The following is a 17,339-nucleotide window of genomic DNA, read 5'->3' as shown; positions in this document are numbered from 1 at the left end:
TTTTCTTTTGAATATCAATAAAAGTTTCCAAAGTAAAGCATTTAATAACAAGACATACCTGTAATATATAGAATCACAGTCTTCTAAAACTGATAGTTACCCTAGAAATGCTGGCACAAATTCTAAGAGGAAGTCAAGTGAATCAAAGAAAAAAAAATGGCTTGGGCCATAATTTCATGCTAAAATATATCTATCAATTTTTAGGTATTATCAACACAGTTATAATGGGCTATTAATTCCAATAGTGTTTCTCAAATTTTTTTCTGCCTTTACACGTCTTACATGTATATACTTGGTTACATCCCCATGCCATATGCTTTTAACTGTATAACATGCTTTCTTTTTTTTAAAAAATTGTTCTTGTTTGTGACTTGAATAGTAGATGAAGACTCTTTTGCACTTATATTGTTAGTTCACTCATTTTGTATATTATCAAATCATCAATAGAATGTTTTGCTATGTATATTTTGTATGGATTATTTTCAGTATGAATACACTTATATTAGCTGAGGTAGTAAGGATGATATGAAGATCTTCCCTGTTGATTACAAACATAGTGTTTCTTCATTGTGTGAGTTTGTGGTTTGTTACAGGTTAATTCAATGGCTGCAATCTCTTCTGTATACAGAAAATTTGTACTGAATGCTGTATCATAATCTATGACTAGAACATAAACAGGACTTCTATAGGATTCCAATTTCATTTCCCTAGTATTGTCTAAGATTACAAAAATAAATCCAAGGTTTTCCCATTGGAAAACCTTGTTTTCCTATTATGAAGACATTCATTATAGTTTCGCTAAAGTATGAGTCCTCTCATGTCCTCTAAGGCCAGAGTAAGTGAAAGCTTTCTCACATAGACCACATTCATGTGGTTGTGACACATTCATGTCATGGTGAATTCTGACATGTCATCAAAGGGCAGAGCAGTGAGTCAGAGCTTTAAGACATAGGTGATATTCATGTGGTTTCTCTCCATTGAGCCGCCTCATGTTCTCTAATGTGAGAATACTGATGGAAGTGTTTCCCGCAAAGATGACATTTGTAGGGTTTCTCTCCAGGGTGAGTCTTCTCGTGTCATCTAAGGCTAGAGGAATTGGGTAAGGCTTTCCCTCGTAGATGGTGTTCCTGTGGTTTCTCTGCATTGCGCCTTCCCCCATGTTGCCTGTGGGAGGAACAGTTAGTGAAGGCTCTCATAAAGATGACAGTCAAAGAGTTTTTCTCTCTCGTGTGAGTTGTCTTAAGTCGTCTAGGGCACAAACAATTGGGGAAGGCTTTCCCACAAAGATTACATTCATAAAAATATGGAACGCTTCACAAATTTACGTGTCATCCTTGCATAGGGGCCGTGCTAATCTCTGTATATTTCCAATTTTAGTAAATGCTGAAGCAAGCACAGCCATGCTTTTTTTAATCATAAAAACCATCCTTTCTTATAAGAGCTGGTTAATGACTTGGTTTACCATCAAATTGACTGTTTTTATCTTATTTATTTCTCTGTAGTGCTTAGTACAATGCTTGGGACATGGTAGACACTCAATAAATAGAAGATGATTGGATAAATGAATGAATGACCATCCACTCATCAATAACTCTCATTATAAACAGAGTTTCTCATCTGGAGAAAAGCAGAACTTTCCTTTTCCAGTTTTTTTTTTGTTTTTGTTTTTTAAATCAAGTATTGAGTCTTAGTTCATTGATTTAAAAAAAAATCCGATTTAAATTAAAGATTTTGGTTAGTCTGCATATTTTATCTTACTAGGACAGCCTTACTTTCCTTAGTTTCATCACTGAAAATTCTTGTTAATTTATGAAACAAAAAATATCATTTACATCTTTCAGTGACTTTTCCCAGTGTTTCATTTATGTGGGGTTGTATGTTTTTATGCATGTATTTTAAAAGAAAATCTTAAAAACATAATTAGTTCTAGGGTAATGGGGGAAATATGAAAATTTCTCCTCTTCTCTGCCTTCTTTCTGGCCACTCGTTGTCTTGTCTTTTTTTTTTTTTTTTAAGATTTATTTATTTACTTGTTTTATTTCTCTCTTCCTCCACCCCCCATCCCCCAGTTGTCTGCTCTCTGTGTCCATTCGCTCTGTGTTCTTCTGTGTCCGCCTATATTCTTGTCAGTGGCACTGGGAATCTGTGTCTCTTTTTGTTATGTCATTTTGCTGCATCAGCTTTCCGTGTGTGCTTAATGACTCTTATTTCATTGTCTGTCAAGCTCAACACTTAATAAATTTTTTAGGAAAAAGATAGTGAATACTAGTAAAAGTGCTAGAAATAGAAAAGAGTTATGAGTTTTTTTCACACCACATTTTTGGCTGTCAAGTAGTGATTTAACCTTAAAGAGTAAATGACCTTATATTCTTGTCTTTTGGCATTCATATTTACTGTCATTTACTTGTGTTTTATAAACTTGAAGATGTTTTAAGCTAATTGATAGCCCCTTAAGGTTCAGGTTATAATTGGTAATGTATCATCTTTTGTGCATTGAGTTGTATGAATTTTGAATATTTAATTGATCTTGATGTTGAACTTTTTGAAATAACAGTAGCTAAAGTTTAAATAAAAATAGAATATTTACATTTTAAGTTCTCATTTTTTAAAATACTTTTTGTTCATCAGCAAACTATTCTCCTGCAAGTATGGTGACTGAAGTTCTACAGATATTCTGTGATCAAAAAGAATGTGCAGTTGAATGCTTATATAACATTACAGTAATAGAGGCACTTCTTCATCCTATTCATAATTTAATGAAAGGAACTAAGGTTGGTATTATTTACTAAAGAGAGAAAGAGTTTCTTTTACCTGGATAATAATGAATAGTCAGTAGGACTTTATTTCTAAACTTGTTATATTTGAAATATTATTAATATTTCATTACAACATTTTAAATATATGAATATATTATGTTGCTTATAAAGATTTAGGTATAGTTAAATCATAGTTTATGCAGTCAGTTGATTTAGTAGTTATGACAGGATGTGGAAAAGAGTGCATATAATGTCTTAATTTTCTTTCCCCCATTGAGCTTAGAACTGCTGATGTAAAGAACTTACAAAAGTTATTGTATTAAGAAGCTATTTGTTTCACAAATCTAATAAATCTTGTGAGTGTTCTGATATTTGTTTTAGTAGGAATTTTATAATGTTTGGAAATATAATTATTTTCTTGAAGAGTCAACTGTGTTTTATATTAAGAATAATTCATTACTTTAGAACAAAGTTTATTTACAACCCCAGAGCTGAACACATATATATATATATCTTTACAATCTGCCCTGTTTATTCCCTTACATTATGTAATTTAATCCTCATAACTGAGGCTGAAAGGAGTGAATTGCTCAAGGTCACATATTTAAGAAGTGGCACAGTTGGTACTGCAACTACAAGCCCAGCCATCCCTCTAGTATAGCCTTCTCCTTTTGCAATTTAAGCTTCCAGACAGTGACTTTTCTAGCTTGTCAGTAGGATAAAGATCTTTTCCGTATCTCTGATCATTCTTCCTCTGTCACCTCTAAGGGCTTCTCTTACAGGCCTGTGGAAACCTCTGTGGTTCGAGTACTTTTCTGTTTTCTCTGTTCATTTTCACTGGGGATTTTCTTCAATTTCATGTATTATATGTACAGCTAACTCCTAAATTTAAATTTCTTTGGCTCCAGACTTGTCTGTAGCTGCCTGCTGAACATGTTTTTGAATTATTCCATGAGCAAGTCAAACTTAACATTGTCAAAATAATAGTATTTTTTGCTCCATTCCACTTCTCCACGCTTTCTTGCATTGTCACCCTAGACTCCTTCATTCTTTTCATTTGATTAGAATTAAGATCTGTACATTTTCTTCCCTAAAATAAAATAAATGTATCTTTAAAATACATTTATTTCTCTTAATCCCCACTGCTACTGCTTTTATTTAAGCCCTAATAATTTCTTCCCTGGAATACTGTAATAATTTCCTTATATGTTTTTCTATTTTTAGTCTTTCACTTTCTAGACTGTACTTCTTATTTTTTGCCCTCTGAGGCTGTCATATACTTTCTTGCTTGTTGCTTGCTAGTTAAATATTTAAAATCTTTTAACTTGGCATTTATCCGGTTTTAAATTTTCTTGTCCCCTGCCTATTTTCTTTTCCATGCACCCAGTTATAAAGACCATTGCATTTTCTAAACAAGGTTTTTCTATCTTCATGTGTTTGCATGGTTTTTCCTAACCCGGGAAAGTCTTAAACTTAGTTTATGTGAAAAACTCTTCTCTTCAGACCATAGCTTATTTCATCTCTGCAATTCCTCTTCTCCCTGGTAAAACTAGATTTTTTTCCTTTCCTCTGTTCCCATATTACGCACTTCTGTAATTGTACTTTTATTATGCTAGAATTATTTTTTAGGGTAGGGAGCAGACCTCTGGTGCATGGTAGAAATTCAGTGTCTAATTAAGACATTCAGCATCACTTATACTGTATCACTATATTACTAGCGCTGTGTGGGGTATAGGGGATCAGAAAGTTCCCAAAATTATTACTATTTTTTCTCTTTTTTGAGGGGAGCAGGAAAGCATTGTAGGTAGAGAAGCTTTTTCTTCTTCTTAAGATATTTAGTATGAAAAGTAAAAGACTGGCTAATGTAATTAGGGTTCCTTCTTTAGGTGAATATACCTCACTGTTAATTAAGGTCATTCACTGAATTTATTAGAATACATTGGTTTCCACACAGCCTTCATTAAAATGTATTACAGTGAAAATGTACATTGGCATCAATCAGTTAAATAAGTAGACCCTATAAGAAACATGAATTGTAGGAAAGTTAGCTTTCTAGAGGGCTCAAGTATAAACCTGACTCCCTAGTTTTCAGTATTTGCTTTGTACTATTTTGCCATACATTTGCAAATCTTTTTTAGTACTTCCATTTATAATAGAAAGGAGGAAATTTGATTGGTTCAGCATATGTTTTCTTACTTGGTGACATCCTTGGCCAGTGGCCAACCCATGAATTAGCTGCCACTAGTCAAATGTATACTCAAGACCCAATCAGCTGTGGGAGGGAATTTCTTTCCTTAGAAAAGATGGTAGTTATTGTCACCACATGTAATATAATTAAATTGGTTATACAGGAAGCCAGTGGGTGGGAAGTAAAGGATAATGTGGAAATAAAGGGATAACTGCATTTGTAACCATCAGGGTTCTCCAGGGAAACAGAACCAACTGGATATATTAAAAATATCCTGTAATTATATAAATGTTATGAGGTTTATTTTAGGAATTTGGCTCACACCACTTTGGGGTTGGGCAAGTCTGAATTCCATAGGGCAGGCCTCAAGCTGGGGAACTCCATTATCTATGAAATGCCCCAGGAGAAGCTGGCTGGCTGAAGTAGAGATGGAAATTCTTCTTTCTGACTACTTAAATCTTCTGTTCTGTTAAGACCTTCAACTGATTGGATGAGACATCTTGTCGTTGAAGGCAATCTCCTTAATTGATTATAGATGTGTTCAGCCGTAGATACAGTAATTTTACTGATGATTTAAATCCATGATGTATCCTCACAGTAATTACTAGTCTAGGGCTTGCTTGATCAAACAACTGGCCCAGTTGACTCATGAACTTAATCATCACGATTACATATAAAACTAACAGGGACAGCAACTTTTTCAGCTATCTTAGTAAACAATAACTAGTTTGAGTGATAAATCTGTATTTGTCTCATCAATGGTGCTGGTAAGAAGATATAATCTAATGACATATTTAGTTCAGACATATCACTTAACAACCAAACAAATCATTAAATTTTTTGCCTGTAATATAACTTTATTAAACTACAATTACCACCCTTGGATTTTAGTCTGTGATATATTATGTCATTAAATTATATGATTTGTCTTATCCTTTTAATGTACAGGCTGCTCCAAATTACTGTGAAACAGCTTTAATTCATATAGCTGATATTTTAGCAAGAATTGCCTCTGTAGAAGAAGGTCTTATTTTACTTCTTTATGGAGAAAATATGAACTCCTCTGAAGAAGGAAGGTATGTGCCAACATTAAATACTTTGCTAATTTTTAATGTTTTTATCTATTTGATTTAAAGTTTCCAAAATATCATGCTGTATTAATAATGGAAATTTGGATAACTATTTCATATATAGGTTTCCTTACCAATAACATGAATGATCTTTAGGAGGTTGAAGAAGTAACCAGTATAATGAATTATGCCAGCAGATTAGGTCTAGAGAATACTTCTTATTTCAAAATAATAGGCACATTCACTGTAGGTGGGAGCTTTTCCCCCTTACTATTCTCTCCTTTAGGCTTTCTCTTTCAAATTTTAAAGCCACACGTGATTGATTCAAGTCAAACCATACAAAGGTGTACAATGGAGAAGCTATTTCCCTTTCTTTCCTTCTCTTTCCTCACTCATTTCCACCTCACAGTTTGCAGTTTAAACATCTAGACTTTATCTGTACTTACAATGGTACATCAAACATGAATGTACTTTCATAGAATTTTTATTTACACTTTGTAAAACGGGGTTCCATTTTTTCTCTTTTGCTTCCAAATTGCCTTTTTTTTTTTGCGTTTGTTTGCCTTTGTCCCTGTCTTTCAAGTTAGAAGTTTCTTCATATGTGTAAGACTCAGTAAAAAGTTGATTGAAATCTTCAGGAAAGTGGAGCTTATCACTTGTGGTCTTTATTATAGAAGAGCTGTGTTGTGGTGGTTTGTGGTGAAACCCCTAGTATCACTATCCTCTAATTTTTCCATTATTCTGTTCAGTTTCCAAAAAGAACCCACCTATATTCTCTTTCCTAGAGGGGATAAGCCTAGTGGGAGAAGGCTGGGTAGAAATGGGGATGGGTCTTAAGCTTTAGTATATATATTTTGTATATAAATTTTGATTGAATTCTTTGGTACCCTCTATCCTCTATTCTATTTCTTATTCTCTGCCCTGTTTTGGCTACATGGAATGTGGAAGGCAATCTGGCAGTCATACACCTTTTTAAACTGACTTTCGGGAATTTCTCCTGCTGTCAACCCCACTTTTAGCCCCAGTGGCAGAGGTATTTGGTGCCACTAATTCCTAAGTTTTTTTTTTTATTATTAATTTTAAAGAACCTTTAGATTATGTAAACATTACATATACCCCACCATCTCCCCCTCCCACATTTTCCCCTATTAATCACATCTTACATGAGTAAGGTACATTTGTTACAATTGATGAACACATATTGAAACATTGCTACTAACCACCGTCTATAGTTTATATTATAGTTTACACTTTGTACTGCATAGTTTTACGGTTTTGACAAAATGAATAATGGCCTGTATCCATTATTGTAAAATCAAGCAGAACAACTCCAATGCCCTAAAAATGCCCTAAGTTCCACCTCTTCTTCCCTCCCTCTCCCCTCAGAACATTTGGTAATCTCTATCATTATATCAATATTTGATTCTTTTAGTTGCCATTGTTAAGTGGAATTTTTTTTTTTTAATTTTTTTCTGATTTCCTCTTCAGGTTGCTCATTAGTAATGTATGGAAACAGTACTGATTATTGCATATTAATCTTATATCCATCACTTGATGAACTCATCTATTAATTCTAGTAGCTTTGTTGTGGATTTTTCAGGACTTTTTTTAGATATAGGATCATATCATCAATGAATAGTGAAAATTTTGCTTCTTTTTTCCTATTTGGGTGCCTATTTCTTTTTCTTGCCTAATTGCTCTAGCTAGAAATTCTGACACAATATTGAATAACAGTGGTGACAATGGCCATCCTTGTCTTGTTCCTTATCTTAGCAGGAAAGCTTTCAGTCTTTCACTGTTGAGTACAATGTTAGCAGTGGGTTTTTCATATATCTACTATGTTGTGTTGAGAAAGTTTCCTTCTATTCTCATCTTTCAGAGTGTAAGAAAGGTGCTGTATTTGGTCAAATGCCTTTTTTTGCACCAATCGAGATGATCATGTGGTTTTCTAGTTCAGTTTATTAATGTGGTGTATTACATTGATTGATTTTCTTGTGTTGAACCACCCTTCCATACCTGGGATAAAACTCACTGTGGTGTATAATTCTTTTAATGCACTTTAGGATTTGTTTAGCAAGTATTTTATTGAGTATTTTTGCATCTATATTCATCACAGAAATTGGTCTGTAATTTTTTCTTTTGGTAGTGTCTTTATCTGAATTTTGATTCATAGAATGAGTTTTGTAGAGTTTCCTCCTTTTCAGTTCGAATAGGATAGGGTCAAAAGTACCTGAGAGCTAACCAAAAGAGCTAACTACTGGTTGAAGGGGGACAGTTTGGGGATTAAAAATATAATAACTGTAACAGATTGAAAATACATAAAGTGTATAAAACTAAATGTGTTTAAGAAGATACTAAAAACAAACAAAAAAAGCAAAAATAGAACTTGTTGGCTACTTATTTAGGTTTCTAGTGTACCAGCTCATTACTTGCAAATATTGCAAATAGATAAAAAAGAATGATTCCAGCATTTATATGGCCTTTTCTCTACAAATTGTGTTTTAGTGTAACTAGTAAGTTACTGAGGAAAAGTTCTTCATGGAAGAATTCTAGCTAATAGATGCAAAGGAAGTGATATAAGTAGAAAATGACTGTTTTGTTCCTCATAGGGATATAATGAATCTAGGAAATGATTATCAGTCAGTGCTAAAATCATTATGTGAAGAAAAGGTTGATGGGGGAACTTCTTACTAGAGGGGATAGAGTGATACTATCTGACCTCTAATTTTAGCACAAGGATAAATTGGGACAATCAGGTATTTGCCTCATGATATGATGCAATATGTTTACAGCATTAACCACCTATGAATCATTTTGCTTCCCCAAATAAAGAAGGAAGAAGGTATTGAACCTACATGCAATTAAACCTATAGATCTAATGATCAGTTTATAGGAAATATGGGAGACAAGAGGACAAGTTAAATGATAGCACACGAAACAATAATGAAATAAGAATAAAGAGTAGGAAAAAAACTCAGTTTTCCCAACACATTGGCAGGTGAGAAAGAAGAGAGTGGGCCTAAAGAATGACAGTAACTGAATGCACACTATGGAACTTATTTAAATTCTGATTTGAACAAACCTAATATAAAAATACATCTTTAAGACAATCAGGAGAAGTTTGATTTGAGTTGGCTGTTAGATGATATTAAGAAATAGTTATTAATTTTGTTGGGTTGGATATTGGCATATAAAACAGAAGCTGTTATCAGGTAGGGATGCATGTTGGGTGAAATACCATGATTATCTGGGATTTCCCATTTAATAGTCCATTAGGGAAAAAAATTGGAGGGGAAGGAATAGATAAAACAAGTCTGACAAAATGTTCATATTTGTTGAAGCTAGATAATAAGGGATTTATAGGAATTCAGTATCCTATCTACTATTTACTGTTTTTGTTTTTATGCAAAATTTTTAAAAAACTGAAAAATATTTTAAAATTATGGTGTTCTGGAGCCAGATAGGTTGGGTTTGAGTCCTGGATCCACCTTGTACTAGTTGTATGATATTGGACAAATTATTTAAGTTCTGCAAATCTATTTTTTTATCTGTAAGAACTGAAGAATAATATTTCTACTTCATAAATGATTTAAGGATTAAATGAGTTACTACATTTAAACTATTTAGAACATTGCGTAGCCCATGGTGACATTTACTAAGTTCTTATCTATTATTATTATTATTACTTATCTATTATTATTGTTAAAATTATTCCAAGGCCCAACATTTTGATGATGAAGATGTTAACAAATGCTAGGAATGGAGTACGTAGAAAAATGTTTTTACTGCAATATCAACTATACTTAGATATAGCCCTGGTCCAAGGGCATCTTTAATCTTTTAAGTGTATAATTTTGCTTTTTTTTCTATCTGCATTCTATTGCAATTGCTCTTTCTCATTAGACATTTGCATGTTTTGGGGAACAGGAATATTTACATGGCTGAGAAAGAATGGAGGAAGACTAAAAGGGAGCCAAGCAAGTGAGGAGTTTTCTTGATGAAGCTAGTCTTTTTGATAGTATTTTATGAAGACAAGATTATATGATCTTGGAGTCACTTTGCAGTATCATCTTTTAGTCCTACAGGTGCTCATATAATTGCCCAGTTTTCAAAAAGACTTCTAGATGAAGATATTTCTGTTTTTTCTGGATCGGAAATATTGCCTGTGATTAAAGGAGCATTTACTTCTATATGTCGTCAAATATATGGTACCTGTGAAGGCTTGCAGGTGTTAATTCCTTATAATTTGCATGAATCTATAGCAAAAGCATGGAAGAAGGTAAGTATTTCCAACATTTTTCTTCTCTGTAGATCTTTATTTCAAATGTGGTCACTATTGTAGTAATGTACTGCAGATAAAATATTTTACTGGGGCAAATACAAATTCTTTAGCAACTATTTCAGATTAGTTAAGCTAGATTTTAAATTTGTGTCTGAGTGGAGATCAGGTGTGACACATTTAGAAACCAAGGCTATAATGCATGGGGAAAAAAAAGTTTGTTATTCACAGGTTCCAGGGAGAAAGGGGGCCCATGTTGGTCGATGGGAAGTGCTGTCAGCTCTGATGGCTCACTGAGCAGGTGGGGAGCTCACAGGGATCTGTGGACTTGTGCCTTTATTGCAATCTATGGGTGGAGGTTGGATTTCCTAAGGAAGTAAAAAATTGGTTAATTTAAAGCAAGCATATGAAATGGGAAAGGGACTGGGGGTATGAAGGCTGTTGGAATGGTTAGCTTATCATTGGGACCAACTGTGAGTTTTGGTTGAAGTGTGTGGGTGGTGGACACAGATGGGGATTTTGGTCTAGGGGAGTTTAGGCCCCAGGGCTGGGAAGTTACTTATTAATTAGACAGGAGATCAGTGTTGAGGCAGGTGGCTTGGCCAAAGTAAGAGAGATGTTAAGGCAGTGCACAAAAAATTTTGATCATTATGACAGCATCACACTAGCTAGGGCACTATAATGCTTTTAAATTTGTCACAGAAAGACCTTCAATTCCTTTTCTCCTAGAAGGCAAAGTTTTAGGACCTAACACTGATGTGCTGCTTCTTTTGTTAGTCGAGGCTTTAGGTGAATTTCCTTTCATAGACTGCCATTCATCTTCGGAAGTTATTTACAAGTAAATTTTAGTGTCAACTGAGTTTTTGTTATAGATGCTATTATGAGACTATAATGTAGCAATAGCTCAGTATAGTATATATCAGTGGACTACAAAGTCTTTTTTTCCCCCCACTTTCTATGCTTTACTTATGAAGTACTTTAGACAATATTTATTTAATGCCCAAATAACTTAAATTTTGAAGGTTTTTAAATTTTTATTTTAATTACAGTAAGGATAAAAAAATAAAGCACAATATAAGAGATTCTATGATTAATGCTATCAGTAAGAATGAGAATAATGTAAACTACTGTTATTTTTTTAGACAAGTTTGTTGACAGAAAGAATTCCTACTCCAGTAGAAGGTTTTGATTCTCTTTCTTCAATAAGTCAGGAATCTCAAAACATGTAAGTATAATGGATTAAACTCACTGTTTTTATATTTAAATAAATAATTTTAAAATAAAAATAGAAACTGCTAGAGCAAAAATATTTTACAGGAAAGTTAATTTATACATATAGGATCAAAGAACATTACAGCTAGGAGGAACTTAAGATATCATATAATACTTGTGATCTTCACAAAAAGAGCTGGGTGTGTTTAATATACTTGTTTCATCTTGTATGTACCTATTGGATTAAGAAACTTGACATATTGTAGAGTTTCTAGAAAATGGGGACAATAATCAAATATTAAAATGGAAAGCTAATTGGGGAGTTCAGTAGAAGAAAAATGTTTTCAAATGCCAATGAAGCCCATTTATATTAACAATACGAATTCTCAAAATCTGTAGGCATGCACTTTAATTAGATTTTGACATTGGAATATTGATTAAATCAGTATTTGTATAAAATTTAAATTTAGATGTCTGCCTCTTTCTTTATAAATATCAATAGCATATAGAGTCAGATAAATGGGGAAAATATATTTTATTAAATGTCTGTTGATATACATTTCTGGAATCTCTTCTTCTTTTATAATTGAGTGTTGGCATAGTATAAAAAGAACATAATTAGAACTTTCCTTAAGGAAATATTGAAGATGAATGTCTCTTTTAGGTAGTCTGATGGTTTGAAGCTGTATATGCCCCAGAGAAACATGTTCTTAAATTTATTCCATTCCTGTAATGGATTGTACAGGACCCATTGTAAGTAGGATCTTTCGATGAGGCTACTTCCAGTTAAAGTATGACCCTACCTAATTCAGGATGGGTCTTAACGCTATTATTGGGGTCCTTTTTAAAAGATTGAAATTCAGACAGAAAGGAAACCATGGGTAAGAAGCTGAAATCAAAATAACCCTGAAGAGAAGGTAGAGACCAGCAGATGCTGCCATGTGCCTTGACATATGGCAGAGGAGTCAAGGATATCTGGCAGCCAGTCTTTGGGAAGAAAGCATTACTCTGATGCCTTCATTTGGACATTTTCCTGGTCTCAAAACTGTAAGCAAATAATTCCCGTTGTTTAACCTAACCCATTTCATGGTATTTACTTTGAGCTGCCTAGGAAACTGAAACAGGTAGGCAGAGTTTAACTTAAAAAACAATCAAACCAGCCACCAACCAACAATGTCTTCACATTTCCTTAACAGTGTAAAGGCTCAACAGATTGTCAGTTCTCTAAAAGTTTGCTCTATATTTTTTTCTAGAGTTGTCATAAAATTAAATTAACTTCCCTTCTTTTCTTTGCATTGAAGGGTAGGAATAAACATTTCTGTGATTAATTTTTGAGGTCTTTTTTAGATCTGTTTTTTTAAATTTTGAGATGCTGTAGTATGAATTGTATATCCTTTTAAAAAGTTCCTTCATGTATCTATTTTCTAATCATTGATTGGACTATTTATTGAACTTCTACTAGGAATCATGTGCTCTGTTCAGGTTTTAGGATATACATACTTTAAAGAGCTTACTATGTGCTGTAGAATACAAATGAGTAAATATAGTGTGGCTATATAATGTGTTAAGTTCTATGATAGCTATCTCTCTTGGTTTCTTAGGGCTGCTGTATCAGAGTACCAGAACTAAGAGATAATAAAGAGAAATTTATTATCTTTTAAATCTGAAGGCTAGAAGTCCAAAATCAAGGTGTTAGTAGGACCATGTTACCTCTTAAATCTGTAGAGGATACTTGTCTGTCCTTAGTTGGGTGCTGTAGCACTTCAGTCTCTGCTTCCATTATCACATGGTTATTTTTTCTTTGTGTGTGTCTGTCTGAAGCTATTTTCCTTTCCTTTTCTATTCCTTTTCCTTTCCTTTTCCTTTCCCTTTCCCTTTTCCTCTCCCCCTCCTCTCCCCTTCCCTCCTACCTTCCCTCTCCCCTTCCCTCCCTTCCCCCTTCCCTTTCTACTAGTACCAGGGATTAAACCTGGGACCTGGCATCCAGGAGGTTGGCGCTCAACCACTGATCCACATCGGCATCCCTGAGCTGGCTTCTTCCTATGTTTGCTCGTTGTTTTGATCATTGTTTGCTCATCATTTTTCCTCATTGTTTTGCTTGTTTGTTCCCTGTTAGCACATTGTTTTGCTCATTGTTCTGCTCATTGTTGCTCATTGTTTTGCTTGTTGTTTTGCTCGTTGTTTTTCTGGTTGGTTGTTTTCTCTAGAAAGCTCTGGGAGCTGACTTTGAGACCTCCCATGTGGGAGGTTGGCCCTCAACTGCTTAACCCATATCTGTTCCCTGACCCCATTCTTACAAGTTATATTAAGTCAAGGGCTCATCCTACTCCAGTATGACCTCATTTTAACACAACTAATCCCATCTGTGGTGACTCTATATCCAAATAAAATCATCCTGTCTTTTTGGGGGACACAACCCATTTCAAGGATCATGCAGAGTCCATGGGACCTGACTTATGGGGGAAGTTTTCCCAGATGTTGTGAAAATGAGTTATGAGTAATACATGGATACTGATTATTTAATAAAAGTGGAAGAACATCATTACTGGTGGAACAAAAAGTATGTTCCATATGCTAGAAGTGAGAGGGTAAAATGATGAATGTATTAAATACATTTTACTAAGTAACAGTATTTAGTTACCTGGCTGCTGGGTTGGCTTAAACAGTGGGAATTTATTGGTTCATGGTTTTGAAGCTAGAAGTCCAAAATCACAATGTCACTAAAGCGATGCTTTCTCTCAGAAGACTGAATCTGGGACGACTTCAGTCCTTGACTTTTCTGTCACATGGCAGTGAACACAGTGCCCTCTCCTGGCTTTTCTTCTCTTCTGGGTTCTGTTGACATTCAAATTCTGGCTGCTCCCTCTCATTTTCTTTCTCTGTGGCATTCTCCATATGGCCTTAAGTAATAGGATTAAGACCCATCCTGTTCAGTTGGGCTACATTGCAACTGAAAAAGCCTGAGCAAAAGGTTTTATTTAGAATGGGTTCACACCCACAGGAATGTATTAAGTTTCTTAAAAATTTATTTTATTTTTACAGAAGCTTTAGATTACGTAAATATTACATTGAAAATATAGGGGATTCCCATATATTTCATGTCCTCCCTCTCCCACACTTTTACCCATTAGCAACATCTTTCATAAATGTGGTACATTTGTTACAATTGTTGAGCACCTGTTGAAGCATTGCTGCTAACCATGGTCTATAGTTGATGGTTTCCACTTTGCACCACACAATTTTATAGGTCTTGACAAAATGTGTGATGGCCTGTATCTATCTTGCAATGTCATGCAGAACAATTCCAGTGTCCCCAAAATGCCCCATGTTACAGCTCTTCTTCCCTTTCCCTCCCCTTAGATCCCATGAGGCAGATGGGTGGAACTGTATTGTTTATAGTTGTAGATACTTTCTGTTTTTTGAAATGGGTGTTGTCTATCATCATGCTTTTGCTAGTTGTCCTGGGCGAGTCTGAGTAGATGTTGGTTGCAACACTGCTGAGATTCAGGGTTCAACTGGCATATGAACAACCAGAAGATTTAAGTCTCTTGGACATATAGTTGGACATAGTCCTAACTATAGTTTAAATTAAAGGGACAGAAGAACCATGTGTAGGGAAATGATAAATGAGTCTAACTCTGATACATTGGGGAATATGTTATCATATATTCTGAGGTAAGACCCACTGATGGGGTGCCGGATTCCTGGATTGTCTGCCCTGCCTTTAGTGTGCAGATGTCTCTAGAGCCCTCAGGAGTACCCCTGCTTGAGGCACTTTCTACTGTTCCTTCTGAGACATGTATAAGTGAACCTCTGGAATGACCTCCCAACTCACTTTATTTTGTTTATTTTTAAAGATTTATTTATTTTTTTATTTCCCCTTTCCTGCCCACCCCCCCATTGTCTGCTCTCTCTGTTCATTCACTGAGTGTTCTTCTGTGTCCACTTGTATTCTTGTCAGCGACACCAGGAATCTGTGTCTCTTTTCGTAGCATCATCTTGTTGCATCAGCTCTGTGTGTTTGGTGCCACCCTGGGCAGGCTTCATTTTTTTTGCACTGGGCGACTCTCCTTCGGGGTGCACTCCTTGCACTTGGGGCTCCCCTACGCGGGGGACACCCCTGCATGGTACAGCATTCCTTGTGCACATCAGCACTGCGCTGGGCCAGCTCATCACATGGGTCAAGAGACCCTGGGTTTGAACTGCAGACCTCCCATGTGGTAGGCAGATGCTCTATCCATTGAGCCAAACCTGCTTCCCCCAACTCACTTTAGAATCTCTTAGCCATAAAATACTCATTTGTATTTAATATTTCCTTCTTTTTTACAACGTCTTTTTCCAAATGCCTTGCTAGTTTGTGCTTGGTAATAATCCCTTAGTGCTAGGGAGACTCATCCCCAGGAATCAGGTCCCATGCCTGGGGGAAGGTAGTGCGTTTATAAGCTGAGTTTGGCATAGAGAGAGGCCACATTTGAGCAACAAGGAGGACTTCAAGAGGTAGCTCTTAGGCGATATATAATACTAGGCCAAGTTTCAATTTCACCAAAACATTGTTCATAAGTAAAAGCATCAATATCAAGGGCCTGGCATATTGGTCTGTTTTCCTTTGCTAGGCACTGTCTGTGAACTCTAGGGATTGTTACCATTCTGTTAGATTCATCCATATTGATCCTTGTATCAATAATTCATTCCTTCTTACAGCCGAGTAATATTCCATTGCATGTGTGTACCACAATTTGCTTATACATTCATCTGTTGATGGAAACTTGGGTTGCTTTTAACTTTTGGTAATAGTGAATAATGCCATTATTAGCATCGGTGCTCATGTATCTGTTCTTGTTCCTGCTTTCAGTTTTTCGGGGTGTATACCCAGCAGTGGGATTGCTGGATCATACCATATGGCATTTCTATAGTTAGCTTCTTGAGGAACCACCAAACTGTCCTTCACAATGGCTGTACCATTCTACCTTCCCACCAGCAATGGATGAGGGTTCCCTTGCTTCCACATCCTCTTCAACAGCTGTAGTTCTGATTTTTTTTTTAATAGCCAGCAGTCTGACAGGTGTAAGATGATATCTCATTGTAGTTTTGATTTGCATTTCCCTGATAACTAGTGATATTGAGAATCTTCTCATGTGCTTTTTAGCCATTTGTATTTCTTCCTTGGAAAGTGTCTAGTCAAGTCTCTTGCCCATTTTTAAAATGGGTTGTTTGTCTTTTTATTTTTGAGAGCTGGGATTTCTTTATGTATGGTGGATATTAGGCCCTTATCAGATAAATGGTACCAGATATTTTCTCCCATTTTCACTTTCTTGACAAACTCCTTTAAAGTGCAAGCTTTTAATTTTGAGGAGTGTCTATTAGGTCTAGATCCTCTAACATATCATTCAAGGTCTCTGTTTCTTTATTGACCTTCTATAAGGATGTTCTGTCCAGTGGTGATAATGGTGTGTTAAAACCCCCCACTATAATTGTAGAAGCATCTATTTTTTCACTTAGTTTTTCCAATGTTTTCCTCATGTATTTTGGGGCACCCTAGTTAGGTGCATCAGTGTTCATGATTGTTCTTTTTCCTTGATAGATTACCCCTTTTATTACTATATATAGTGTCCTTTGTCTCCTTCAACAGTTCTTCATTTAAAATCTATTTTGTCTGATAATAGTATAGCTACTCCTGCCTTTTTAATTTATTGTTTGCATGTAAAATTGTTTTCCAGCCATTGACTTGCAACCTCCTTGCGTGCCTAGGTTTAGTGTAAGCTTCTTGTAGATGGAATATGGGTGGGTCATGCTTCTTTATTAATTCTGCCAATCTGTGTCTTTTGACTGGGGAG

At 35.2% G+C, this 17,339-nt stretch overlaps 1 protein-coding gene and 1 non-coding gene across 3 annotated transcripts in view; one reads left to right on the top strand and one right to left on the bottom strand.

The window, feature by feature from the left end:
• TBC1D32 (TBC1 domain family member 32) overlaps nucleotides 1-17,339 on the top strand; it is a 251,432-nt gene that overhangs the window by 103,141 nt on the left and 130,952 nt on the right. For both annotated transcript variants that reach the window (XM_058307341.2, XM_058307340.2), the window contains 4 exons: nucleotides 2,629-2,771; nucleotides 5,893-6,020; nucleotides 10,092-10,293; nucleotides 11,436-11,518. In XM_058307341.2, coding sequence (XP_058163324.1) covers nucleotides 2,629-2,771; nucleotides 5,893-6,020; nucleotides 10,092-10,293; nucleotides 11,436-11,518 — 556 coding nt within the window. The remainder of the gene's footprint in view (nucleotides 1-2,628; nucleotides 2,772-5,892; nucleotides 6,021-10,091; nucleotides 10,294-11,435; nucleotides 11,519-17,339) is intronic.
• LOC111766890 (U6 spliceosomal RNA) lies at nucleotides 1,298-1,399 on the bottom strand. Its single transcript, XR_002798822.1, has one exon. It is a non-coding gene; the product is annotated as a U6 spliceosomal RNA (small nuclear RNA).

This window comes from Dasypus novemcinctus, chromosome 11 (assembly GCF_030445035.2).
Source record: "Dasypus novemcinctus isolate mDasNov1 chromosome 11, mDasNov1.1.hap2, whole genome shotgun sequence".
Classification (NCBI taxonomy): domain Eukaryota; kingdom Metazoa; phylum Chordata; class Mammalia; order Cingulata; family Dasypodidae; genus Dasypus; species Dasypus novemcinctus.
The sequence above is the reverse complement of the archived record's forward strand: the minus strand, read 5'-3'. Positions and strand labels throughout refer to the sequence as shown.